Consider the following 27,960-nt stretch of genomic DNA (forward strand, 5'->3'; position numbering starts at 1 on the left):
TACTTAGAAAGTAGCAAGATAACCCTGAGAAGCAAGAGAAAGAAGGCTAAATTGGTTGAATTCTGTAGTATAAAGTCTAAATTGGTTGAATTCCATAGTGTAAGGATTGTTGCTACCATGTGAATTTTAATTCAAGGATGTGGACTACAGCAGAGTTGGGAATCATGCAGTCCACCAGATGTGATTGGATTGCAACTCCCAGCAGCTCTGCTCAGCATAGCCAAGCCTGAGTTATGCTAGGAGTTGCATTTGAATATCATCTGGTGGTTTTGGGTTTGTTTGTTTTTTTGCCACAATTTCCAGAACTACAACTTTTGTTTGCCCACACAGCAAATCCCAGGATTTGTTAGGATGGAGCCATGGCAATTAAAGTAGTATAGAACTGTGTAGTGCAGATACACCCTAGTCTTTAAGCCTCTTTACATGCAAAAGTATAAAAACAAACTGTCATTAGTAATCACATGGAGATCTGTAACCACATTCAGCCAGACTGTGGTTACAGCTTCTTTGCAGGCCTACCCTTTCAGCACGGGAAGAGATTGGACTGTGTGGTGGAGTGTAGACCTCCAACTCTTTGTAGGTGCTTGGAAAAAACAACAATGCTTTGTGAGGGCTTCTGAAGCAGTTGGACTATATATGAATAATTGCTTAGCAATAGCTAGTTTCTTCATCTCTCTGCTCACAAGACTCTCCCCTTCCCAACTGCCCTGACACTTTCATGTATTTTGGAGGGGGGGAATTGGGAACAGCCTCTGGAAGGAGAGAGGCAGATTGTGGTAGGAATCATATGCATGTGCTTGTTCTCTTCTTTTGCTTTGATATGCTCCACCAAATGCTATATAGCATTTTTTGCATAGGTCACCAGAGAAAAGGACATATAATTACACGCCAAGACAAAACTGTATATGAGTATTACAGTTTATAAGCATACATAAGCAAAACAATTTATATGAGAGTTGCATACGTCCATCCTCATGTTGCAGGTTTCTTGGAAGGAAAATAAAAGTTCTATCAGTCGAAGCCACCAGCTTGCCAATTCTTAATCACAGCATCTTTGCCAATACCACAAAGAGTGTATTCAGACACTATAACTGTCTGAGACTCCCTCGCTGCTCATGTGCTTTGCTTTACCACAAAATTTACTTAAAGCCTTTTAGAGGTCAGAGGAGAGAAAAAACATTAAACAAGATAAACACACCCTCCTGTTTTGCGTTCCCATGTTAACCAAGAAAAATTACGGGCTCCTCTCTTTCTTAATCATAATGTTGTATACATGGCAGAAGGAAAACAAACATTACTGCTATGTTAAATGGCCAATGCTGTCTTCTTTTCCTGAAGTGCCTATAAAATTGCAGTTGTTGGCGTAAACTTTCGATGAGGCTTTGGCAGTTCACAACTGCATTTCACAGTTCCAGTCTATTACCTTCATCTGTATATCTGTAAAGAATAATATATTGTTCACTAAAGACCCTCCCTGAGATTTGTAAATAAAAACTAGATGCATGCAGTTGAAAAATTGCCTGCTTGAAGGAAATTAACATATGGAATTATGAATCCATTTCCACACTAATTGCTTGCCTTTCACCTATAGTTCCCTCCCTGCTTTCATGGAATCATAGAAGTAGGAGAGACCCTAAGGGGCATTCAGTCAATCCCCTTGACATGCAGGAACTCACAATCAAAGCACCCCTGACAGATGGCCATCTAGCTTCTGTTTAAAAACCTCCAAAGAAGGAGCCTCCACCACTCTCCTTAGCTTCTCTACTTCCTAGAACATCTTCTTGGGACATTGCTATTATTTATACAGCGGGTCCTTGGTATCCACTGGGGTTTGGTTCCATGACTCCACTGTAGATACAATGCACAAGTGCCATTGTAAAGTGGTGTCCCCTATATAAAATGGCAAAATCAAGGTTTGCTTTTTGGAATTAAAAGATTTTTTTTTCAAGCTGTGGATGGTTGAATCCATGGATGCAGAATCCACGCATGTTGAGGGCCGACTGTACTAAAAAATTCCCAAAATTTGGCGAGCGACTACACTGACTGAGATATTCCAAATACTGTAGTCTGAAATGGCAAATTTCCCAAACTCTACCCAGAGAACTACTGTATTTTCTTGCGTATAAGACTACTTTTTAACCCAGGAAAATCTTCTCAAAAGTCGGGGGTCGTCTTATACGCCGGGTGTCATATTATAGGGCAGGTGCTGAAACTTCCAAGCTGGACTGGAGAATCTGCGGTCGCCACATATGGTGGGGGGAGCTCAAAAACGGCTGCGGCCACATCCCCACCGTATGTGACGATCGTATGAAAGCAGCTACTGCTCTGATACTCTTGGAGACAGGAAAGGCTGGGCAGGCAGGGAGAGCTGACCAATCCAAGCAGGCTTTGTATACAACGAGATTTCCTGCTAAGTAACTGCATGTCATTTGAATTAAAATTACCATATTGAAATCAAATCTGATGTTTTTTTAATTTTTATTTGGTGTGTGTTGGAAGAGGGGTAGTCTTATACGGTGAGTATATTCCGAACTCTATATTTTAACTGGAAAAGTTGGGGGTCGTCTTATACGCCCAGTCGTCTTATACGCCGGAAAATACGGTACTTAAGTTGAACCATACACAGTTGTAATTCATGCTGAATTCTTCATTTTCCCTTCTCTGTCAGAATGTCCTTGCCTTTGTTCCATGAGCAGACAGGATGTTCATGAACTTTTATGAAGACTTTATTCAATGTATAGACCTCTGGGTAACACTATTTCATCCCTCTTCTTGATACCATTTAAACCTGGCATTTAAACCCCACCCCATCCTGAAGTTACTTTTAATTTTTAAAAGCTGCAAAGCTATCAAAAATGAAACAGAGGTAGCTTTTCTACCTTTCTGTATCTCTATAGTAGGAGAAGGTGTAATAGCCATTACATTGCTGCCTGTCATGCAGCTGTTAAAGGCAGGGAGCAGAAGTTGGCAACTAAAGCATTGTTTTCCCAGGATACTGCTGCAACTGTTATCCAGCAAATGATGCAATGGTGAACTGAATATGTGGTGACAATTCACAAGGTAGTGGGACAGCTGTTTGGAGGTTGTGGGCTCATTAGGAGCAAGAGTGAGACACAAGTGAGAGCTACAGCCAAGAAAAATTGCTTGCAGGAGGTTGTTTGGAGCCAGTGGTAGAAAAGACGAGTTGTCTTGAAAAGACATATACTTATAGGTTGAGTTTCCCTTAGCTGGAATTCCAAAATAGTCCAAAATCATTCACATGGATGGCTTTGCTTTCTGATGTTGCAGGGTACACAAATTTTGTCTCATGAACAAAATTATTTTTAAAATTGTCTATAAAATTATCTTCAGGCTATGTGTATAAGGCATATACAAAACATAAATGATTTTTGTTTTTAGGTTTGGGTCCCATCTCCAAGATATATTATTATGTATGCATATGCAAATACAGTCAGCCCTTGGTATCCACTGGGGTTTGCTTCCAGGATCCACTGTGGTTACCAAAATCTGTGGATGCTCAAGTCCCATTAAATACAATGGCATAGTAGAATGGTGTCCCTTATATAAAATGGAAAATCGAAATTTGCTATTTGAAATTTATACTTCTTTTGAATATTTTCAAGCCGTGGATGCTTGAATCTGTGGATTAAAAATCCATGGATAAGGAGGGCCAATTGTACCAGTATTCCAACCCCCCCCCCCCCCTCAAATTGCAAACACCTCAGGTCTTAAGCAGGTCCTAAGGGAGGCTCAACCTGTTTGATAAAAGAAACTGAAGTAGTATTACCACAAGCCTGAGCAATAGGAGGCATGTTCTCTTGGTCAGGTGCATGGGACCTGTTGATGCAAGCCACAACCTGATACTTGGTACCTGAAATAGTTTTAAAAGTTACTTCTTTAGTGTTATATTTTAAGAAATACTTATAAAATTGATCTGTTAATTAATTAGTTAAATTATAACACAAATCAAGCTGATGTTCCAGTTAACAAGCAATATTAATAATTTCCCAAAAACAATGCTGTTGACATTTTATAATTAAAATAGTGAATTTTAAAAACCTTATTGAACATTTTAATGAATTAGTGGTAATGAATACATTTCAACCAATCCGCTTCAAGCTCTGGTGATATCTATAGAGAAAGAATTATGTGCTGCTGTTGTTGTTACTGTAGCAGGATCACCGGCAAGTTTCTTTCATGTCCACTCTGCCAAATTCCCTGATATTTTCACTTGTGGGCTTCAGCATCATCATCATCATCATAATAATAATAATAATAATAATAATAATAATAATAATAATTTTATTTGTATACCGCCTTTCCTCCAGATCAGAGCGGTTCACATATAGTTATAACATACCTGGCCCAGAGGGACCTAGAAACGGTTGTACACGCTCTGGTAACTTCGAGATTGGATTTCTGCAATGTACTCTACATGGGGCAACCCTTATACCAAACTCGGAAGCTGCAAATGGTGCAGAACATGGCAGCCCGGCTGGTCACTGGTGCTCCCAGGACCAGCCATATAACACCGGTTCTAAAAGATCTCCATTGGCTGCCCATTCGCTTCCGAGCCCAATATAAGGTGTTGGTAATTACCTATAAAGCCCTAAATGGCTTGGGCCCAGGATACCTAAAGGACCGCCTCTCCCCGTACATTCCGCCTCGCACCCTCAGAACGTCTGGGCAGCAGCTGCTGAAGGTGCCTGGGGCTAGGTTGGCCTCCACTACTCGGAGGACGTTCTCCATAGCTGCCCCAGCCCTTTGGAATGCACTGCCCACAGAGCTCCGCTCGTCTTCTACCCCGGCCCAATTTAGGAAGGATCTTAAAACCTTCCTATTCCATCTGGCATTCCCCAAATAAATATCCTGTGGGCCTCCCTCCTCTTCCGTGGCCAAGAGGTTGGGCTATGGGGTTTTTGTTTGTTGTTTGTTTTTAACCATGTAACTATGTATTTTTGTACATTTTATTTTGCTGTAAGCCGCCCTGATCGTAGGAAGGGCAGCATATAAATAAAAATTTTATTATTATTTATTATACTACAATACAATGGAGTACAATACATCAAAATTTCATACAAGTTAAAAACCTTAAAAACAATATATCAAACAGTCACGCTATCAGTTTTGGCTAGGCATCCTGATCTTCTTGGGATGTTATATCTCTAGATAGAGTTGGAAGGATATGCTAACTGAAAAAGATGGGTTTTCAGTGCCTTTTTAAAGGCTTCCAATGTGGGACTGAGTCTGATCTCTTCCGGGAGTGCATTCCAATAGGATGGAGCTATTGCCGTGTAGACTCTCTGGTGAGTTGATGTCAATCTCACTCTGGGGTGTTCGAGTAAATATTTTCCCAGTTGTTCTGAGAGTGCAGGGCGGATTATGTAGGGAGAGGTGTTCCTTCAAGTAACTCGGGCCCAAGCCATTTAGGGCTTTATAGGTAATGACCAACACTTTGTATTGCGCCTGGAAGCTAATTGGCAGGCAGTGGAGAGATCTTAGTACAGGTGTTATATGGTCGGATCTTGAAGTTCCCGCAGCCAATCTGGCTGCAGCATTTTGAACCAATTGAAGCTTCCAAACCTGGTACAAAGGCCTAGTATGCCTCATGTAGAGCGCGTTACAGAAATCCAAGCGAGAGGTAGCATCGTGATTCTAGTGGCTTTGTGAGACTGGATGGTACTCCAGGGAGTATATCCAGGTCTCATTAGAAGGTGTATTTGGATAAAAATGAGTAAAAGTTTCTTTCATTACAACCTTTAGAGACATTCATTGCGGTTTTGGCTTTTGTGGATTTGATTATTTGCAGATTTGATTAATATGTTCTCTCTATGAATCTCTAGACCCTCCAACACAACTCTGCTGGATGTTGACCATAGAATTGTGCTGGAGAACCTAGATGTGCCTAAAGAAAACACTTGTCTAGGCATTTGTAGGTTCTCGAACATGATTCTATGGTCAGTTTCTGGCAGATCTTGATCATAGTTACACTGGAGGACCTGGAGATTCCTAGAGAGGTGTTCTTTCAGGTAGAAAGAATAGTGGTTTTTTATTTGCAGTTTTTTCACATTCATGGGGGTCTGTCACCCCTGAGTCTGCCAAATGTGGAAGGCCATTAAAAAAAAAAAACCCGATGTGGTCCACCTCTTCCTCTTGATTTTGAATCGGTAGGTTTACAGGTTTTGCTCTACAATCTTAAAGACAATAAATTGGGTTGCCAGATCTTGTGTAGAAGAGTAAAAATTGCTTTAAGTAATAACATTTCCACCTTATCTTTTTATATTGTTGCTTTTTTCTCATTACTTCAGCAGTTAAAGGCCTTGGGTTGGTGCTCTTTTATGTAATATAGTAGACTACTTGTATTTTTTTTTCCAAAAAGGAAAGGTAAGAGTCCCAGAGAGAAAGAGAGAGCAAGGGCCAGTAATTTTCTAAAAATGAATAAATATGAGAAATAGATTGGGTTTATAAAATCAAAATCTATTTGGGGGTGGGATCTAAAAAATGTAAACATTTCTGATATCCCTTCCCTCTTTTAAACTGATAATTTGGCTTTTGTTTTCTCTTGAAAATCTGTGGAATTTTAATGCCTTTTTGACTTTAAGTGCAGATACCATTGGGTCTGGGCATAAAGGAATCGGAAGCATAAAGCAAAGCTCCGTGGATGCCTTGCCTCTCATACACTGTAGCCTAACTGAACTTGGTGACAAACACATAACAAGGATTCCTGAAAAGAGTCGAAATGTATGAATCGGACTGTGCAAGTGGAGATAATTGTTAGGAAGACCTAGACCAGGGATAGGCAATCTTTTTGAGCCGGGGGCCGGGTTGCTGTCCCTCAGACAACTGGGGGGCCGAAGCCAAAAAATAAATAATTAAATAATTTTTTAAAAAATTAAATATATAAATAAACCAGGACAAATGTAGGACAAAATTTTCAAATGGAAGACGCTTTTTTTAAAAAAATGGAGGACATGCGAAAAAAATTTGCTGATTTAAAAAAAAAATGTTAATATAAATGCATGTTTCTGAGGCTTCTATAGATAATTGCCCCCCAAAGGCCCCGGCGGCAATCGGCGGCAGGACTGGGCTGGGGCCGGTCCCAAGGCCTCGCCGGGCCGCATCCGGCCCGCGGGCCGCAGGTTGCCTACCCCTGACCTAGACCAAACCATTTAGGGCTTTAAAAAGTGTTTGCCTGCAATACAGTGGGACTCTTGGTATCTGCTGTGGTTTGGTTCCAGGACCCCGCCCCATGGATGCCAAAATCCGTTGATGCTCAAGTCTCACTAAATACAATGACATTGTAAAATGCTGCTCCTTATATAAAATGGAAAAACGCGGGTGCACTGTATACATCGACACCATCCACACTAGTAACAAACCACTCTGGGGCAAAATGCTTGTCACTACTCTAGCAAAGGCTCTGTGAGGCATACTAGGCCTTGCCTCTCCTTCTGGTCTCACAATTTAGAACCCAGCCTCCCTGCCTGAGTGACCTTTCAGGCTGGCAGCACTCTGCAGGACTTTACAGCACTTGTTGAATATCTTTTTGATGCCACTTCCTGTTTAAATGCCTAATCATTATGGCTCACAGTAACCCTTTTATGCCTGGTTACCATTAAAACCCACATTGTACATTTTCCTAGTTGTGACTCTATATCCCAACAGGGTCAACTGTACTTTTGTCCTGTCCTGTAGCCGCAAAATACCCCCAGAGGAGTTTACAAAGATACACAACAAGATAATCCTTAATCTAAGCTGCCAGTCCAAAAAAACATTATACAAAACAGGAGGGGGAAAGTAAACTTAAGCACCAATTCTTAAAACAGTTTCTGAAGACCTTGTAAATTTGTGGTCTTTGGTCTTTTGGCTACTTAGTAAGGCCTGAGTGTTGTGATGTCCTTTGGTCCTACAATCTCCAGCCAAGACCATGTTTGGAAAGCAAAATGAATCCTCCATTTCCAGAAGCAGTGTAGTGATGTACTCCAGATGCTGGGCCAAGGCTGATAGGGATGTGCTTTTCATTCTCTGCTTGTGAATCTTCAGGGACATCTCTTTGACTGTTGTCCATAACAGGATATCAGGATGTTGGAGTGGATAGATCTTGGTCTGATACAGCAGAGAAGATATTTTGTTTGATAACTGAAGGAAGTACCATTCAAGATACAGCCGTGTTAGTCTGTAGAATCAGTATGTAGAGAGATCTTGTAGCACCTTTGAGATTAAAGAAGTTGGCAGCATGAGCTTTCATGCCTTAAGTCTATGAAAGCTCATGTTGCCAACTTCTTTCTTTAATCTCAAATGTGCTATAACATCTCTCTACATACTGAACGAAGTAAAGATGAGTGGGTTTTTTTTTTTTTTTTTTTTTTGGTGGGTTTTTCGGGCTATGTGGCCATGCTTTATACGAGTTTATTCCTGACATTTCTCCAGCATCTGTGGCTGGCATCTTCAGAGAAGTAAAGATGCTCTAAAAATCTATTAGCAGGAATTCCCCCCCCCTTTTTTTTTTATTCTCTCTGTCTGGCACAATTTGGTGGAAGTGATTGGTTGTCCAAGATAACCCACATTGGCATTTTGGTGTTACTTTGCTACATTCAGAGAAACAGCCTTGTTGAAAGTGGTTGTCTTTTTCATTCCATTGTACCTATAAAACATATGCCTTTGTTAATCACGGGCCTGTTGTAGGGGGCGAAATGTATTGGAAGTGAAGACTGCAAACAATGAAATGCTAGGGATGGCTTTCTGCGCCATAAACCTGGACAGCTGCCTTGGTTTCCCTTCTGCTCTAATGAGCTCTGACAAGTTTACAGTGCTGCGTTTTCAGAGTCTCCTTGCCCATACAAGGTATAAAGGCAATGATGAAATCTCCTCTTAGAACTGACTCTTTACAGATGCTCCAGACAGCTCTTCCAAACCTAAATTGGTTAAATAATTACAGATGAAATGCCCAGTCCTGATATATCTGCCTCTCAGTTTGACTTGAATCTTCCTTTTATAGACTGATCAAATCTGCTGACTGCTTGGTGGAAGTCTTCAGGATGCTAGACGGCCTGTCATATGGGCTACTTGAACTTTTAGTCTTAAGTCCAAATGTTGTTGTTCCACGGATTTCAAAATGTGATGTAAAGGCTAGGCAATGGGAAGGTACCAGAGGATAAATAAAAAGGTAGATAGATTACTTACTGGAGCAAAGGGGGCCCCTTTAGTTGTAATTTTCATTAATTCCAGAGAAGTGAAATTTTCTTTCTTTGCTATCAAATAGGATGGAGTAGATAGGCCATATGAGGCTGGGGAATGTGTTGTCATTCAGATGTTACTGAACCAAAGCTCCCATCACCCCTAACCATGGCTATACTGGCAAGGGCCAGTTAGAGTTTAAGTCCAATAACAACTACAAAATCATACAAATTCACAATCCTGTATGTTCCTGTTTTATGATTGCCTGACTAGACCGAGTTTTGCTTTTCTGAGTTTTGACTGCTAGTGGCAGCAGTGAGGATCAGAAAAGCTTAAGGCCCATAAAGAAAGCTTATATATTAGTATTGTGACTATGGCATGTTACGTTGTGGACCAGTGGAGCAAATGCATGTGGTATTTATATCTCTCTGTTCACTTTCTTAAAGATCCTACACTGCAGTATCCCCCCAAGGCTCTCGGTGAAATCTAAGTGAGCAAAATACCATGCTGACTGAGGATGATGAGAGTTGTAGTCCAAAATATCTGATAGATAGCAGAATGAGAAATGCTGCATTAGACCATTCTTGTTTGTTTTTCCCTTTCATCTCCCATCTCTTTTGTGTTAGATACCACAACTCAATGTCTAAATTAAATATCCATGGATTGGCTTCTGCAGCTTTAACTGAGCTGAGGTGGTTTAGGCTGTTTTTCTGCAGGGCTCACCACTGGAAGAACATCAGATCCACCAAAATGCAGTCATAGTAACATTTGGTAGGTCTTGTTATTGCTATTACATAGGCCAAAGCTAGATGCTGCTATTTTACTATGCCTCTGACAAGAGACAGCATGGTGTAGTGGTTTGGGGGATGGTCTAGGACTCTGGTGACCAGTGTTTGAATCCCCTGTCAGCCATGAAAACCTACTAGCTGACCTTGGGCAAGTCACACACACTCAGCCTTGGAGGAAAGCAATGGCAACTCCCCTATGAACAAGTCACTTGAAAAGCACACAAAAACAATAGCACAAAACTGAACATTTCTGCCTGTGCACTACATTTCCTTTTCCTGGTCTTCTGATAGTTGTCAGCTGGAGAAATTGTAGCATCAAGAAAATCCAAACTACATTCAGTTAACTTCATTTTATATGCATTGACTACTACTGCATTCTTTGTAGTTTGTTCTGCATGTCTGAATATATGCAAAGATATCTTGTAGTGCCTTTGATACTAAGGGATGGGATAGACAGGCAGGAAGGAGCGGCCAGAGGACTGTGGCAACCACATGCCATGTCCCGATGCCAGCCCCTGCCGCTGTCCCAAACGGACCGCAGCAAGGAGCAGAAAGATCTGCTCCTTCTGGGACTGGATTTGGGCCTAGGTGGCCTGGTAGCAGCCTGGGTGCAGCTTCTGCATGGGTTGGAGGCATGCATCTTCTAAACACCACACCTCCCAAGTCGCACGGAAGCCAGCTTTTTAGACCTGTCTGTTTCAGGCCTTGATGAGAGAAATAGTTGGTAGTATGAAGCCTTCATAGACTTAAGTCTGCTTCATCAGATGCATGGAGTGAAGTGCCTAGGAACATATCTTTATAGCTCTGAATGTGCTAGTTGAATGTATGAATAGCAATAGATATGCAAAACTTGTGGGTATGTTGATAAGGTCATGTTTGTTGGGCAACAAATGCAGGATAAAAGATGTTGTTTAAAGCCAAGGTGAGTAGATAACATGTGAATGGTTATCACCTTCTTTCAGTCAGTTTAAAACGTGCTTTATTGTTGTTAATGTGGACCGCCTCTCCCCATACATTCCGCCCCGCACCCTCAGAACTTCTGGGCAGCAATTACTTAGGGTTCCGGGGGCCAAACTCTCCTCTACAACGAGGAGGACGTATTCCATCGTTGCCCCGACCCTTTGGAACACGCTGCCCACAGAGCTCCGCTCGGCCACCTCCCTGGCTCAGTTTAGAAGGGACTTGAAAACCCTTCTATTTCGAACTGCATTCCCCGAGTGAAGTCCTGGATGGCCTCCCTCTCTATGTTGACGGCAAGATGGACGGCTGACCGGGGGTTTTTATGTTGTTTTTAATTTGCTTAATGTATGTACTGTTTTATTATGTTGTTCACCGCCCTGATCAATGGAAGGGCGGTATATAAATAAAAGTTTTATTTTATTTATTTATTATTAAATGCCCTCGAGTTGACTGACTCATGGTGACGCTGTGAATAAGACACCCCCAAGAGGCCCTATTCTCTACTGCTCTGTTCAGATCCTGCAAGCTCAGGGCTGTGACATCTTCAATTGAGTCTATCCATCTAGTATATGGTCTTCTGCTCTTTCTACTTCCCTCCATCTTTCTTAGCATTATTGACTTTTCTAATGTGTCATTCCTTCTTGTGATGTGTCTGAAGTATGACAGTCTTAATTTGGTTATCTTGGCTTTTCTGGAGATTTCAGACTTGATCTGTATTAGGATCCACATGTTTGTCTTTTTGGTCGTCCACAGTATCCTCAGCACTCTTCTTCAGCACCACATCTCAAATGATTTTTTTTCTTTCTGTCAGCCTTCTTCATTGTCTATCTCTCACATCCATATGTGGTGCTGGGAGATACAATGGCTTGGACTGTCCTAACTTTAGTGTCCATTTTTATGTCTTTGCACTTTAGACCTTTGTCCAGCCTAGTTCCTTCACAGCTTCCCTTCCCAGTTTCAGTTTTCTGATTTCTTCACTGCAATCTACATTCTAATCAATGATTGATCCAAGGTAGGGGAACTCTTTTACTATTTCTATTTTTTCGTCATCTGAATTGAATTTATTTTAATTTTCTGTAGTCATTATTTTTTTGTTTTGTTTTCTTAATGTTCAAGATTAGGCCTACCTTAGCACTTTATTCTTTGTCTTTGTTTAGTAATTGTTCCAAGTCTTTGTCATTTTCTGCTAGTAGTATAGTGTCATCTTCATAGCTTAAGTTGTTGATATTCCTTCCTCCTGTCTTCACTTTCCTCTGAGTCTAACCCTGCTCTGCATATGATGTTTTCTTCATATAGGTTGAACAGCAGGGTAACAAAATACACCCTTGTCAGACCCCTTTGCCAATTGGGAACTACTCTGTTTCTCTGTATTATTTTTCTTCTATATTCGGTAACCTCTTGTCCTGAGTCCAGCTTTCTCATGAGGACAATCAAATGTAGTGGCACTCCCATCTTTTTAAGAGTATTCCATAACTTTCCATGGTCTATGCAGTAAAGGATTTACTGTACCCTATAAAGCACATACTTATTTTCTTCTGGAATTCTCTGGTGCGCTCCATTAACCAACATATGTTTGTTATGTGATCCCTTGTGTCTCTTCCTTTTCTAATCCATCTTGTACCTCTGGAATTTCTTGCTCCATATATGGTAGGAGTTTCTGCTGCAGAAGTTTGAATATGACTTTGCTTGTGTGGTTCTACAAAATCCCTTTGCATACTGATGCAGATTAATTTTGAATTCTATCTAAATACACATTGAAGCTCCACTTTCAAAACTAGGAAAGGTTCACTCATAGCCAGATTATTATTTTTTAAAAAGTGGTTTTTAATCACTTCCAGATTTAAATATCTGCCTCCAGTTTACATTTTGGACAATAACAAACTTTCTGTATTCAAGAAAACTGGGAGGAAAAGTCAACTATTTATAGATACTTCCCAAGACAATGCACTGGGCTGGACCTTTTGGAACATGTACTCTGAACTTGGCTCTGGATTTGCTACACACTCCTTAGAATGGATTGTGCTTTTTTAACCTCTCATTGCTTTCTCTCTCTCTTTTTTTATCTGGCACTGTGATTTCTTTATTTTGGTACCAGCTGAGCTCTTTCAAAACTGTACGTTCAATCCCCAGTTCTAAATGCATTGCCATATATTAGGTTATCCTCATTTCGGGAGAGGTGGCATTGTGCTGCTATGGAAAAAACAATTGTAACTTGCCATCTCTCCTAGTATAATCTGGCTCTTCACACCTGTAAAGTGGAGGCAGAAAATATGCACTGAAGTTTGTTCAGACCTACTCAGTTTCTAAGCCAATATTGTTGTAAAAAACAGATTGCAGGTGCACACCATCTGCTCATTCCACCTTTTATATGTGAGAGATAAACAAACCAGCAGGGGATAGTTCTGCTATGGGCATGTTTGGATAGAATGATAAACCAAGATTCTGAAGTATGAGTGAATTGTATTTAGGTATATTTATTTATACCAGAACCAGCATGGTGTAGTCATTTGAGCATTGGACTGAGACTCTGGGTTCAGATTCTTGCTTTGCCATGGAAATCAGCTGGGTGATCTTGGGCAAGACACACTCTTTTAGCCTCAGGGTAAGGCAAGTACAAATCCCCTCTGAAGAAATCTTGCCAAGAAAATTCCATGATAGGTTCACCTTAGGGTTACCATGTCAGGAACAACTTAAAGACACAAAATAGCAAGAACAAATATTTATTTATTTAGAGTGTTTATATCTTTCCCTTCAGTCAAATAATTTCCAGAGTGCCTTAAAAATGTTTAATTTGATAGTTCCCTACTCTCAGGCTTACTATAGAAATACAGCTGGCTCTTTGTATCCACAGATCTTTTATCCATGGCTTCATTCATCCACACCTTGAAAATATTAAATATATATATAAATTCCAAAAAACAAAGCTTGGTTTTAGCAATAGCAATAGCATTTACATTTCTATGCTGCTTAAAGGTGAAACAAACCTTGACTTTGCCATTTTATATAAGGGTCATGGTATTACCATCTTGGTCGCCCTCCTTTGTTCCAGCTTGTCAATATCTTTCTTGAGTTGTGTTGCCCAGAACTGGACACAGTATTCCAGCTGAGGTCTGACCAAATTGATCTGGACCCTTTACTCTTATTGATGCAGCCTAGAATTGCATTAGCTTTTTTCGGCTGCTACACTGTTGATTCATGTTTAGGAACCCTAGATCCTTTTCATAAGTACTGTATTTGAGACCAATGTCACTCATCCTGTATTTATGCATTTGATTTCTTTTATGTCTAGATGGTAGTACATTACATTTATTCCAGTTGGAATTCATTTTATTAGCCTTGGCTCAGCTCTCCAATCTGTCAAGGTCATCTTGAATTCCGATCTAGTCCTCTGGGGTTTTCACTATCCTCATAATTTGGTGTCATTTGCAGATTTGAAAAGCATGGCTTCTGTTTCATAATTCAAATAATGTATTTTCCCCTTTCCTTTTCCTTTCATTTCCCATTGTGTTGCCTGGATTTTACTGTCAGAAAGAATTAGGTTACAATCTTTGCAGGTAAATGTGGACATAAATCAATAAATGCATCAAAATTGTAGTTCTCTCATACTTGCTTTTCATTTACTGTTTGCAAGAAACTGAGGTTGTTTGGGAGAGTGAGTGAGTTACAAACGTCTTTGTTGTTGCTGTCAAATTGGCTGTCAAGTTGGCTTTGACATAGCTCTCTAAGGGTCCTGGTCATCAGCTGCTCTATTCAGGTCTTGCAAACACAAGCCCATGGCTTCTATCCACTTGTAGTTTAGTCTTCCTCTTTTCCTACAGCTTTCCACTTTTCCAAGCATTATCATTGTTTCCAGTGAGTCACATCAGCTCACATTATGTCCATAGTACAACAGTCTCAGTGTAGTCATCTTTGCATCTAGTGAGTGTTCAGGGTTGATTTGCTCTAAGACTTGTTCATTTGTCTTTTCTGCAACCAACAATATTTGTAAAATTATTTACCAGCACCACATTTCAAATGAGGTGATATGCCTTCTGTCAGCTTTCATCAGCATCCACCTTTTACAACTGTGCATAGAAATGGGAAATACGATGACATGATTTATTTTGACTTTGCTCCTCTTTCTAAGCCAATAGGGAAACTTTCAACTTGAGGGCAAAACATAATTTCAGAGTTCTTTGGGGCCATAATTAAAATGATGAGACTTAAAATAGGAGCATATGTTAGATAAAAATTCTTAGTGCCAGTATCTAAGGCCTTAGAAGAGGCATTTTAGTTTTGTAGCATTGGGGGTGGGCAGGCTGTATAACAGCTAGGAAACCACAGAAGAGTGGTGACATTAGGAATGGAGCATGGGCATCTTGGGAAACCGAGGGAGCCAATATGGCCGCTGAAGTGACCATATTTGGCCCCAAGCCAGATTTTAATATGCCCCCAACTCTCAATATGCCCCCAACTCTCCATTCAAATGTTTATGTAGCTTCCAACCCTCCTTATGCTTGTCCCTCCCTTTTAGAACACAGGTATAAATTGAGAATAAAGAAATAGATGGTGGCAATTTTTGGAAGCTGCAAATGAGGCCAAGGATTCAGGGATATAAGACATAGCTATAGGCATCATGGGCCTGCAAGAAGTGGAATGAATAACTGGATAGGTGGATACAGAGCACAGACCTTGTGATCCGAAACATACATATGGAAACATAGATGATGGACAACATTTGTTGGGATAAACTTATCCCATTCCTGAGTTGAAAAGCAACAGCGTGTGATGGAAAAGACAGGAGACCCTGGGCAAGTCACATCCTCTCAGCCTTAGAGGAAGGCAATGGCAAACCTCTTCTGAACAAATCTTGTCAAGAAAGCCCCATGATAGGGTTGCATTAGAGTTGTCATACATTCGGAATGACTGAAGGTACACAAAACAACAACAGCAAAGGGATCTTGTAGCACCTTTGAGACTAACTGTACAAAAGGAGTTACAGAATAACCTTTTGTAGATTTGGTCTACTTCCTCAGTTGCATGTGAGTAAATAGACCAAGTCTACAGAAGCATATGCTACCATCTTGATTTGCATAGTTAGTCTCAAATGTACTGTAAGATCCCTTTGCATACTGATGCTCCAGACTAACACAGCTATGTCTCTAAATTCTGGTATTATTGTTATTTGAATTAAGTGTTTTTTGCACTGATTGCCACAAACCAAAGTCACACTGGGTTCAGTCAAATCTATCTAGATTCTGAAGTGAGAAACAAGCTGTAAGCATTAATAATGAAGTGGTTTTGGCAGAAGCTGTGGGAACTCTGGGGCTGTGCAGCATGCATATTTAACAAACAAAGTCTTGCTTGTGTTTGGCATTTTTATACACTCAGGTGGATTTGCAGCTGCAGTCACCACCCCTCTGGATGTAGCCAAGACAAGAATTATGCTGGCAAAGGTAAGAGCTGGAAGAACAGTGTTGGCCTGATTGGCAGGTTTGCAGGCTATTAGCTCTAGGACTTTTTGCTTAGTAGCTACAAAACTGAATCCAGCACCTTCTAATGGTTTCCTTTCTTGCATTTTATGTTTGGGGTATCTGTGTCCATCACTCTGGTGCCACTACTCCTGGCTTTCCCTATCACCTCTAGGTTCTTTTCCCCCTCATTTGCTTCCAACAAGTTACCCAAGTTATGCCTAGTTTGATCTATTACTGTAGATACTGTATATAGTTTGCCTCATTCTTATAATTCAAGGCTAGCAACCATTAGCTATCCTCTTTAAATCAATGTGCTGAAGAAAACAGACCTTACCTCAGTGTGTGAGTGTGTGTGTGGATATCGATGTAGATATAAATATAAAACTGAGATGATGGAATGATTTATCTAATCTTTCAAGCCAAATCATACCACTGTAATTGTGATCTGCATTACACAGTTAAAGCAGTTTGATACTAGTTTATCAGCCATGCCTGAGATCCTTGGCATTCTCTGAATCAGAAAGAAGGAGCCATAGCAGTTATAGTGGTATCTGTAACTTTGAATTGTGATTACATTCTCTATATGGAATCCTGCTGGAGTACTATATATGCAGTTGCACTTTTCCCATTGTGTAGGAGTGGCAAAGGAAGACAGACAGAATCTGCTAGCTCTGAGCCTATTTCTCAAGTATTCAAGACCTTTTTCTTATGCTTGCATAGTTTTGCCAGCATAATACTTAAAGCACCAACAAGATTCCAGCCCAGCCTGTTTCTAGTGAATCAACTTTTTTTAGAGAGTATGGAGAAACAATCTTAGTTCCAGAGTGTTTCATTACAAGAACCTTCATGGAAATAAGGATGCTTCATTTCAGTGAAGGATAGAGGAACCAGACATATATCTAATTTTCTTCTCCCACAAATGACATTGAGAAGTCTCTTGATTTGAAAATATAGCATTGCTGCCACTTCTCAAATTCAGTGCTACATTGCTTTGTGATATTCTAGAACACACGTTTTTTCTGAATACCATTAATAACAGGTGACAAGCTTGGTACAATACAAAAAGAAAACAGTCATTATTCCATGTCCGTTGAACTGTAACACTATACTATATACGTATTTTGCAGGCATAAGTTCTGATGGCATCTTAGCTTTTAATGTATTGGGAAAACCTTTGCATGAGTCTTTGAAGTAGAAACAGTACTGGACAAGATGATCCTGTGGTTGAATTTGCAATAACTCCATATATTTATACGTCTGTTTCTCTTTCTGTATAGACTGGCTCCAGAAATGCAAGTGGGAATGTATTATCAGCTCTGCATGGAGTGTGGAGGACACAAGGGATACCAGGGTAAGGATAAACAGGCAGGAGAGTACTGAAAATATGCCACCATGGCAGGTTAGAATATATTTTCATTAAAATGTGGCTGACTCTAAACAATGGTATTAACTCGCCATCAGTGTTGGATAGTGCAGCAGGCACAACATAGAGCACTAGGACAGACTTATCGGATAGGAACATAAGAGCTGGTTTGAATCAGACTGAAAGAGTATCCATAGTCCTATTTTTCTCTTCCTACGTGGTGAACCATTACTACAAGACTTTCACCGGTTACTGATTCATTTGTGCCACAATTCATGGTCCTGTATGGCTTGGATTCAGTCTGTCTGAAAGTACAGTGGGCCTGCAGCATTGGCATACTAGCAGTCTGCCCATTGTACCATCCATGGATCACTCTGCCCCATATTATCCAGTGGTGCTACATTGATGCAGGTGCATGAACATTGCCACCCATTAAATAATGTGGGGCTTGAGCAACCGAACCCCTGCAGATGAGAAGAGTTCACTGTATATTAGAGAGCTTTTTTGGTGGTTGCTCCCAGGTTGTCATTCCTTCCTCCCACAGACAAACCTTTTTATTTAGACTGGCTTTTGGTTATTGCAGAAGTGACCTTTAATGGGTCTCTGTGTTACACTTTAGTGGTCTAAGCATTGGATTACAACTCTGGAAGTGAGGGTTCGATTCCTCTGTCAGACATGGAAATCCACTGGGTGACCTTGGTCAAGTCACACACTCTTAGCCCCAGAAAACCCTGTGAGAAGGTCATCCTAGAGTTGCCATAAATCAGAAATAACTTGAAGGTACATAACAACAGTGCTATACTTCATTCTCATAGTTAAATTTAAAATGCTTTTGAAATGTTTTGAATTTTAGTGCTTTTTTGATGGTATAGTTTATTTAATTCTTTTCTTATTTGCATTTTGATTATAATAATTGTGTATCAATTGTGTTTTGTTTTAATTTATAATGTGAGTGATCTTGGGTCCCAATTTGGGAGAAATCAGGATACACATAGAATAAATAAATAAATAAACAAACCAGTAAACCATATGGTAAGTTCATTGCAGTAATGAAATACCGCCCTCACCCTTGTACACCCCAACAATTTGTGTCAAGTGATATTCCCCTTCTGACAGTGGGAATAATAAATAAGCATTATAGCTAGAAGCCACTGATAGCCATAAATTTGTCTAATTTCCTTTTAAAGCTGGCCAATTTGATGGCTGTCCCTGCACTTTGTGGCAATGAACTCCACAGTTTTTGTGATGTCCAAAGAAATTGCATGCTATTTGCACTTATATACTTTAAAAAAAGAAGTTTATGAGGGACAGGAACAACAGGTTTCTGTTCAGGAAAAGCAGTCAGTTCACTTAGTAATGTTCTGTGCCTGTTGTGTTTGAATAAAACTATTTAAAAAATAAAACAAAATCAACAAAACAGCACACAGTTAAAAGCCCATCACAGTCAGTTCCTAAAAGCCTCACAGAATAGGGAAGTTTTCACTTGCTGGCAGAATGAGAGAAAAGGCAGAGTCATCCCAGCTTCCTTAGGGATTGAGAACTAAAGTTTGGGATTAGCCACTGAAAAGACCCTCTCCCTTGTTTCTATCAAAAATGCTTGGGAATATAATGGGACAAACAGAAGGGTCTGTTCTGAAGATCTTAGAGATCAAAGAGGCTCATGCTTAGAGACACAGTCCTTCAAATAGCCTGGAACCATATTGGGCTTTATAAGTCATAATCATGACTTTGAATTGCGCTTGGAAATGGACTGGGAGCTAGTGGAGGTGTTGCAGTAAAGTAGTTGTATGCTCCCTGTAGCCAGCTCCATTTCTTAAATTTTCTTTTATTTTTATTTATCTTGCTGCAGCTCTTTGAGCCAACTGATGTTTTTGACTTCTTTTCAAAGGCAGTTCTACATGGAGCACATTATCTAAACAGGTGCATCTGGCACACTAACTTTAACTGAGCAAATGTACTCCTGGTCACTGCTGAAAGCTGGCCTCGAGGCTTAGGGCTAAATCTAGGAGTACAGTAAACACAAACTGTACACCTGTGTCTTCAGGGGTTGAATTTCTGTTTCCAGACCTACATTTCAACTGACCACAAATACCTCTGTCATGTCTGGAATAAACCTCATGCCATCATCCATCCTATTAAAAATTCCAGGCCCAAGTTTAGCAGGGAACCAGCATTCTTAAAATGAAGTGGAAAGGGGTAGTATGGTGTTATCAGCACACTGGTGATACCTGACCTGAAAACTCCAGATCTCCTTGCATGTACATTCTGTATACAGGGCTGTGGGGCAGAGATGAGAACACTAGCTTCATCACCTAGTGTTACCCTCTTTGTCATCCTGTACATGCAAAGGACAACTGTCCCCAAAGGAAAACCTCTTCTCCCCAAGGTGATTCTGCCTGAAAATTTAGTAGCCTGATAAAACAAAATTGTAGAATCTCAGGAACAGATGTTTCAGGATAATTGGCTTCAGTTTACCTCACACAAACATGCATACACACAAACCCCTTGCCCACAGAAATAGAAGATAGAAGGGATGCTAATAATCAGTATGAAGAAAGCTGTATTGTATGAGGTGCTGTGAAACTGAAAATTTATATATTTACAAAATTTACACAGCACTATACACACAGTCTTTTTAATTAGACGGTTCCCTGCCCTCAGGCTTACAATCTAAATAGACACGACACAAAAGAAGGGAATGGTGGTGGGGAAGGGGATAAGGTCCAGTGGTTCTTCTCTCCCTCTGAGGCCTGGACCAAGGCAGATGGATTGGAGGGAGGGCTCTTCTTCTTAATTGAGTCCAGGCCTGGTGGAGCATGTTGATTGCATGCATGAATGAGCAATTAATTCATTGCTCATTAATTGTGAAAGCCTTTGGACCACGAGAGATGGTGTCCTGTGCCAGAACCGATTGTAGCTTCAGACTTCCCCAAGCATTGTTTTGGTGACTAACATGGACATGCATTACTGCAGTGAAATATTTATATATAAATTCTTAGTGTTTTCAAGCCGTGGGTGTTTGAATCCGTAGATAAGGAATCTGTGAATATGGAGGGCTGACTGTACTGAACTGGCACGCTTCAGTGGTGGTAAATGCTGCAACAGCTGGAACACAACTGAGAAGCATTTCTGTAATTTTGCAAATGAGGTTCAGCATCACTGCCAATGGTAGAATTGGATCCCCAAACTAATTCTACCCATACTATCCCCATCTGACAATCACATTGCCTATTGCTGGCTATACAGGCTAAGTGGATTGGAGTATACTCTCCCCACAGACAAAGGCTGATGGAAGATGCTCCCAAGGATTATATAGTGCAGAAGCAGACAAAGAAAATTGAGGTGTACAAGCATGACCCACCTCCCCACTCAGGGCTATAAGAACTGTACAAGCAGAGTAACAACAGAGGAGAATTCACTCCACCAGTCTATCCTTAGCCATCATATCTTTTCCCAGACTCAAACTGCAGAACAAATGCCAAGAAATACCAGACAAAGTTACCAATTTAAATGGACCTTTTCATGACACTGGGTGGCTGTTAACAGTTGGACATGATATTGTGATGTTAAGAAGGATTCCCAAAGCCATTTGCCTGGTAATAGCATCCCAACTCACTATAAAGGAGGAAGAGAATTTTCACCTCTTTCCATGGCCCCAACAAATTAACTTTTCTAAAGATCCTGTTTAAAATGTAAGGAAATCCCTGTTGCATCCACCCAATTAATATTACATCTAGTTTGGCCACTGTTATGCCCAGGCGGAGGGCAAGTCTATTTTGTGGTTTGGGTTTATTCCATAAGAAATATTGTGTATTGTTATTGCCTAATAATTAAGAATGTGCCCCTTCCAGGGACACCTCAGGACTAGCAAAGCCACGAGGAGATGAGCAGGGGCTGCGGGCCTCCTCCCCCCCATGGGGCTTTGCCAGACCTGAGGTGTCCTTCCAAATGGCACCACAACATGCAGACACTAAGCGTCCATCACATCAAAATGGCGGCACCATATGTACAGGGCACCGCCATTTTGATGCCCTCATTATGTGCGAGGGGCATCTGGAAGCGCCACCCCTCGCACATGATGAGGGCGCACTATAGCACCCATCTGTATAGTGCCTTAGTTATTGGGGAAAGTATAAATTAATTGCAAGTAACTAATCATTTGAAACTAGCTTTGAGGTACTATTTATCCAAATCACTACAAAATGCCATCCAAGGAAGCTAGCTGAGCTTCACATTGCTCTAGACAGGCAGCAGTCCAAGAAAACAGAAAAGATTTGGAGTGATGGGATATTTGTGCAGGTATAGAACACAAAATGTCATGAATGGACCCTTCCAGTTGACATGTGTAGGACCTACAGTAGCCTTCCCTGTGCTATTTTGAATGGATTGATTAATTCATTTATTTAAGGTGACAGAAATTGGCCAAAGTAAGAGAAGAAATTAAAACTCTGAAAGGTCTCTGTGAACAAAGAAATGGCAAGCTGGGGCAAATTCATGGCAAGTCTGGGTGGAGGGCTGGAAAATACTAGAGCCCAGCTCTTCCAGGCCTGCTGCCAATTAAAAGAAATATATTAATCAGAACAATAAAAATGTCAGGCATTGTGCCTTCCTGAAACCAAGAGTGATGAATGCTTTATCTAATCAGTCATTATTTCAAAGCAAAGGAAGACAAAAAATACAGATCTATGTTGCAGATTGCCACCTTATTAAAACCAGAGGGCACATTTTGCTTCCTGTTTGCACCTGAGCTATGGATTGACAAAATAACCAATTAACATCCCACCCTGTGGGATGCAATAAGCATCTTGGCAGTGATGTGTTGGGAGATTCTAAAAAAAGATTAAAGGGCCATAAATCAGTTTTGTGCTTCCAAATGGATGCCTGGATGAATTCCTTCCTGGTTCCATGTACCTTGGCTTTTCTCACTGCCTCTGTTGCAGCTGTGTTTGCATCCACCCAAAGCACCAAGTAATAGAATATCTGATATGACCTTTTGACATCTCAACATGCCCAGTTTCCATTTTTGAGGCAAGTTACTAGTGCCCATGGTTTCAGAGATAAGGTTGAAAATGTGCTAATTATAAATGAAAGATGGGCTGTTCAAGACCCTCCAGGCATCACAGGTGCAAGGGAAGTGTCCTGCAAAGTTTCTTCTCTCTTACATAGGATATACTGTCCCTTGTGTTGCTAAGCTTTAAGCTTTGGATAATCAAAAGTGATTGGGCTGTGCAGGTGTCATGTGACATTAGTGTAGCATGGAAGAATGAGAGATGGATTTATAGTTACAGTCCCAAACATACTTGGACATAAGGGCTGTTGAAACAAATGGGATTTATTTCAGAGTAAACATATGTGGGCTTGTCCTGGAACTTCTGCACCAATACACGGAGACATAAGTTGAGTTTCCCTAGGGCAGTATCTGTGCCTGCAGTTTTGCTAAGACCATAGATTGCTATTGCTTAAAAATTAGGTTTTCTTAACACATTCTTAACAAAAGTGTATGCCTATGTACAGGTTATAGTCTAATCTACAAGGGCAAATAATGCTCATGCATGGCAAACTCTCTCTGAAGAACCTTGCCAAGTGATAGGTTTACTTTAGGGTTTCCATTAGACGGAAATGACTTGAAGGCAGACAACACCATGACTTAAAGTTTGCCTTGGATTTTCACCAAAGCATTCCAACCCTTAAAGGTACTTTATCCACTCGGTAAGATCTTGAAAGAAATGTACCATTTGGTGCCAGGGAAAGATCTCATGTGGATCACATTTGTAGTATCAGTGCTACCTGGTATTCAGATGCATCTTTTCGAGAATGAACAAGAATGACCGGGTATTCAGATGAATCTTTTCAGGAAGATTGTGGTTCCTTTGTCAAAAGCAACATTGGCAACAAGTTGGTGCCAATTTGAAGGTGTTGGGCTCTTCCAACAAATGCACCTCAACTTCTGATGAAGATAACAAGTATTTGTGTTACAAACCATGATGTTTGCCCATGAGATTTGCCCATGGAATTTTCTGTCGGTACTTGCCTTGTTGCAAATTACTTGGCTTTAAAGCTATAATTATGGTAATAGAGAGAATTGCTGTCTAGTGAAACCATAAAACATTTCCATCTGCCTGCCACAGCCCTGAAGCAAAGCTCATTACCACAGACTAGAGCAAGTGCAGCAAAGAAGCTAACGGAGCGCTGAAGATGACTTACAGTACCAGTAACTTGAGGAAGAGAGAATTCATTAATATCTATTGCAGAGCTAACACCAAGCCACCAAAGGCTCACAAAACAATCCAGGTGCTTTGGCTTTAGCAGAAAATATGGTTGTTTTGAGAAACCCCTTTATTTCAGGGGGGAAAACATCAGAGCCAGTCCGTAAGTATTTTTCCCCTCAGTAGAAGAATACATGAGACACTTCATCAGGCTGCAAATTCCATACAGATTATTGATGAATTGATGTTTTCTGTTAGGATGATGAAACCCTGTTTTCAGTTGCTGAACGGATAGATCAAAAAGCATTATGTATGTTAATGGAGACGATACAGCTTTGTATAGTGAATCCACGTTTGGAATACTGTTAGAAAAAATGAAGAAAATTAGTAATCGATTGCTAGACTGGTGGATTATTCATGGATGCTTGCTCGCTTGTCTTTTCCTCATGATAATACAACTCTAAGTCCAAGGATATAGTAGGGTTACTGTGTAGAGAAGATGCTGAAATGCTAACAGGGGACAAAGGCCAAACTATTTAATACCTTCTTTGCTTCAGTATTCTCCCGAAAGGAAAACAGTGTCCTGATTGGTGAAAACAGAACAAATGATGCAGTATGGCAGCCTAAAAATAGCTAAAAAATAAAGGTAGCAGATAATAGATAGTAAAGGACTAGAAGCCACTGTAGCATAGTGTTTTGAGTGTTCAACTATCACTCTGGAGACCAAAGTTTGAATCTCTGCTTGGCCATGGAAATCTCATCCTCAGAAAACCCTGTGATAAGTTCTCCATAGGGTCTTCATAGATAAAAAATGACTTGTAGGCACACAACGACAACAACAGCAACAATGGAATAAATAATAAAAGAATACCTAGCTAGTCTAAATGAAGGGCTGAATGAACTGCCTCAGAGAGTACTAAAGGAACTTGCAGATATAACAGAAAGCCACTATCAGTCATCTCTGAGAATTCTTGATGGACAGAAGAGTTTTCAGCAGATTGGAGGAGGGCAAATGTTGTCTCCATGTTCAAAAAGGGCAAAAAAGAGGACCCGAGCAACTACCAACCAATCAACTTGATGTCAATATCAGGAAACGTTTTAGAACAGAGCATGAAACAGTCAGTGCACACTTAGAAAGGAGTGCTGTGGCCATCATGAGTTTCTCAAAAACAAGTCATACTAAACTATTCTCTGTTTTTTTTAATAGAGTGACATGCTTAGTAAATCAGGAGACTTCTGTGCATATAGTATAGCGGGGCTCCTATTGAGGTAGTGTGGGGCAGGGGGAGATATGGCGGTAGGAGAGTGGATTCACGTTACAGGGGAAGGCGAGATCGATGCTTAATATCTATCTCTCCTTCCAGCCACTCTCCTAACCGAAGAGATCTGAGGGTCAATCCAACCGTACCACAAACCCTGTCTCTGCTCCTGTGCAATGCCAGGTCCATTAAAAACAAGACCCACATCGTACACGACCTGCTGGAGGATAACAACTGCGACCTGGCTTGCATTACTGAGACCTGGCTTGGGCCTGAAGGGGAAGCTGTGTGGGCTCAGGCCCTCCCTGCTGGGTACTCAGTTAAGGACCAGTCCAGGTTAGGTGGGCGGGGGGGAGGGGGTGTTGCCTTGATCCATAAGACCACCATTTCCTTAGCCAGGAACCATGTCCGGCAGACTACTTATATCAAGTATATTTACCTGACCCTGAAGGCTAGAGACAGTCTGGGGATTCTGTTGGTTTATCGGCCACCCCGTGCGCTAACAGACTCCCTGGCTGAGCTGACACAGCTGGTCTCGGAGCTGATATTGGAGTCCCCCAGGCTTCTTGTCCTGGGGGACCTCAATGTCCCCTTCGCGACCAGCCAAAGTCCAACAGGTGCGGCTCGGGAGTTCGTGGATACCATGGCTGCCATGGGCCTGTCTCAGTTAGTCACGGGGCCAACGCATTCTGCTGGTAATACGCTCGATATGGTTTTCTGCACGGACATGGAAAGTCCGTGGGCGGAGGTTACTAATATCTCCGCCTTGTCATGGACGGACCATTTCCTGGTAGAAGCGAAGATCAAGGTATCTACCCAACTCCCCCCCGGGGGTGGCGGACCTATTAGAATGGTCCACCCTCGAAGGCTGATGGAACCCATAAGGTTCCAAGAAGCCCTAGAGGGGTATATGGTTGGATGTGACAGTGATTCTGTTGATGCCCTGACAAACACCTGGGACATTGATCTCTCCAGGGCTATACAAAGTATCGCTCCCAAGCGTCCTCTCAGGCCTGCTTCCGAAAATAAGCCCTGGTATACGGAAGATCTTCGGGCAAGGAAGCGGGTTCTGCGACGACTAGAGCGCAAATGGCGGAGACACCAGCGCTTAGCCGACAAGGCTCTCCTAGCTTCCCTTTTGGAGGACTATGGAGTGGCAATAGACGCAGCAAAGAACTCGTTCTATGCTGCGCGTATTGTGTCCGCGGAGTCGCGTCCAGCAGAGTTGTTCAGAGTAGTGAGGGAACTTATGCAGCTTCCCTCCTCCCTGAACCCTATTTTGGAACCATCTAAGGCCTGCTGCGACCAATTTAACAACTTCTTCGCGGATAAAACCTCTCGGATAAGGGCTGATCTCGATGCCACTGTTGGGTCAGAAACCAGTGTAGAGGTCTCCAGAGCTTCTGTGGACTCAATTAGACTAGATCACTTTGAGTCTGTAAGTACCGAGGATGTGGACAAGATCCTTAGAAGTGTTAGGAAGACAACCTGCTCTCTCGATCCCTGCCCCTCATGGCTAGCGGCTCAGGGGGGATCGGTGGTAACTACCTTGTTACGCCGAATAATAAACACATCATTCAGGGATGGGCAATTTCCATCTAATTTGAAAACGCCTATCGTAAAACCATTGTTAAAGAAGCCCTCCCTTGACCCCCTGATGCATAATAATTATCGGCCGGTATCGCTATTGCCATTTCTAGGGAAGGTGATCGAGAGGGCGGTTGCCATCCAGTTTCAATCGATCTTGGATGAAACTGATTTTCTAGACCCATTTCAAACCGGCTTCCAGGCGGGCTATGGGGTTGAGACTGCCATGGTCGCCCTGGTTGATGATCTCCGTCTGGGCATGGACAGGGGTAGCGTGTCCCTGTTAGTGCTCTTAGACATCTTAGCGGCTTTCGATACCATTGACCATGGTATCCTTCTGGGACGCCTGAGAGAGTTGGTAATTGGTGGCACTGCGCTCCAGTGGTTCCATTCCTACCTCTTGGGTCGGTCCCAGATGGTGCAGCTGGGGGACGTGTGCTCCGATAGGAGGGCACTTACATCTGGTGTCCCTCAGGGAGCCATTCTGTCCCCCATGCTATTCAACATTTACATGAAACCGCTGGGTGAGATCATCCGGAGACACGGGGCGCAGTGTTATCAGTACGCTGATGACACACAGATAGTCTTCTCTGTGCCTCCGGCTGCTGCAGTGACCAGGGATGGCATCTCTCCTCTGGATGCCTGTCTGGAGTCAGTAATGGGCTGGATGAGAGAAAACAGACTCAGTTTGAATCCAGAGAAAACGGAAGTGCTTGTGATAGGTTCTCCTGGCCCGGGAATGGTTGTTTGTCCACCTGTCCTGAACGGGATCACGCTCCCTGTGAAGGACTCAGCTTGCAGTCTGGGGGTGCTTCTGGACTCGTCGCTCCATCTTACATCCCAGGTGGATGCGACGGTCAGGAGCACTTGTTATCAGCTTAGGCTGATACGCCAGCTGCGACCCTACCTGGGCCGGGGGGAGCTTGAAACGGTGGTACATGCTCTGGTAACCTCTCGTTTGGATTTCTGTAACGCGCTCTACATGGAGCGACCCTTGTACCATACTCGGAAGCTTCAGTTGGTTCAAAACATGGCAGCGAGACTGGTCACTGGCTCTTCCAGGACCAGTCACATAACACCAATTCTGAAAGATCTCCATTGGCTGCCTATTCGCTTCCGGGCACAATACAAGGTGTTGGTTATTACCTATAAAGCCCTATATGGCTT

At 41.7% G+C, this 27,960-nt stretch overlaps 1 protein-coding gene across 2 annotated transcripts in view; it reads left to right on the top strand.

The window, feature by feature from the left end:
• Positions 1–27,960, top strand: part of LOC149321299 (mitochondrial S-adenosylmethionine carrier protein-like) — a 180,788-nt gene that overhangs the window by 140,360 nt on the left and 12,468 nt on the right. Inside the window, exons 8-9 of one of the 2 annotated variants that reach the window (XM_089519193.1) lie at positions 16,296–16,360; positions 17,656–17,729. In XM_089519193.1, coding sequence (XP_089375319.1) covers positions 16,296–16,360; positions 17,656–17,729 — 139 coding nt within the window. The remainder of the gene's footprint in view (positions 1–16,295; positions 16,361–17,655; positions 17,730–27,960) is intronic. The other variant, XM_089519200.1, reaches the window with a different exon arrangement.

The sequence above is a fragment of the Sceloporus occidentalis genome, unplaced genomic scaffold (assembly GCF_023333645.1).
Source record: "Sceloporus occidentalis isolate IW3139 unplaced genomic scaffold, rSceOcc1.0.p SCAF_1, whole genome shotgun sequence".
Lineage (NCBI taxonomy): Eukaryota > Metazoa > Chordata > Lepidosauria > Squamata > Phrynosomatidae > Sceloporus > Sceloporus occidentalis.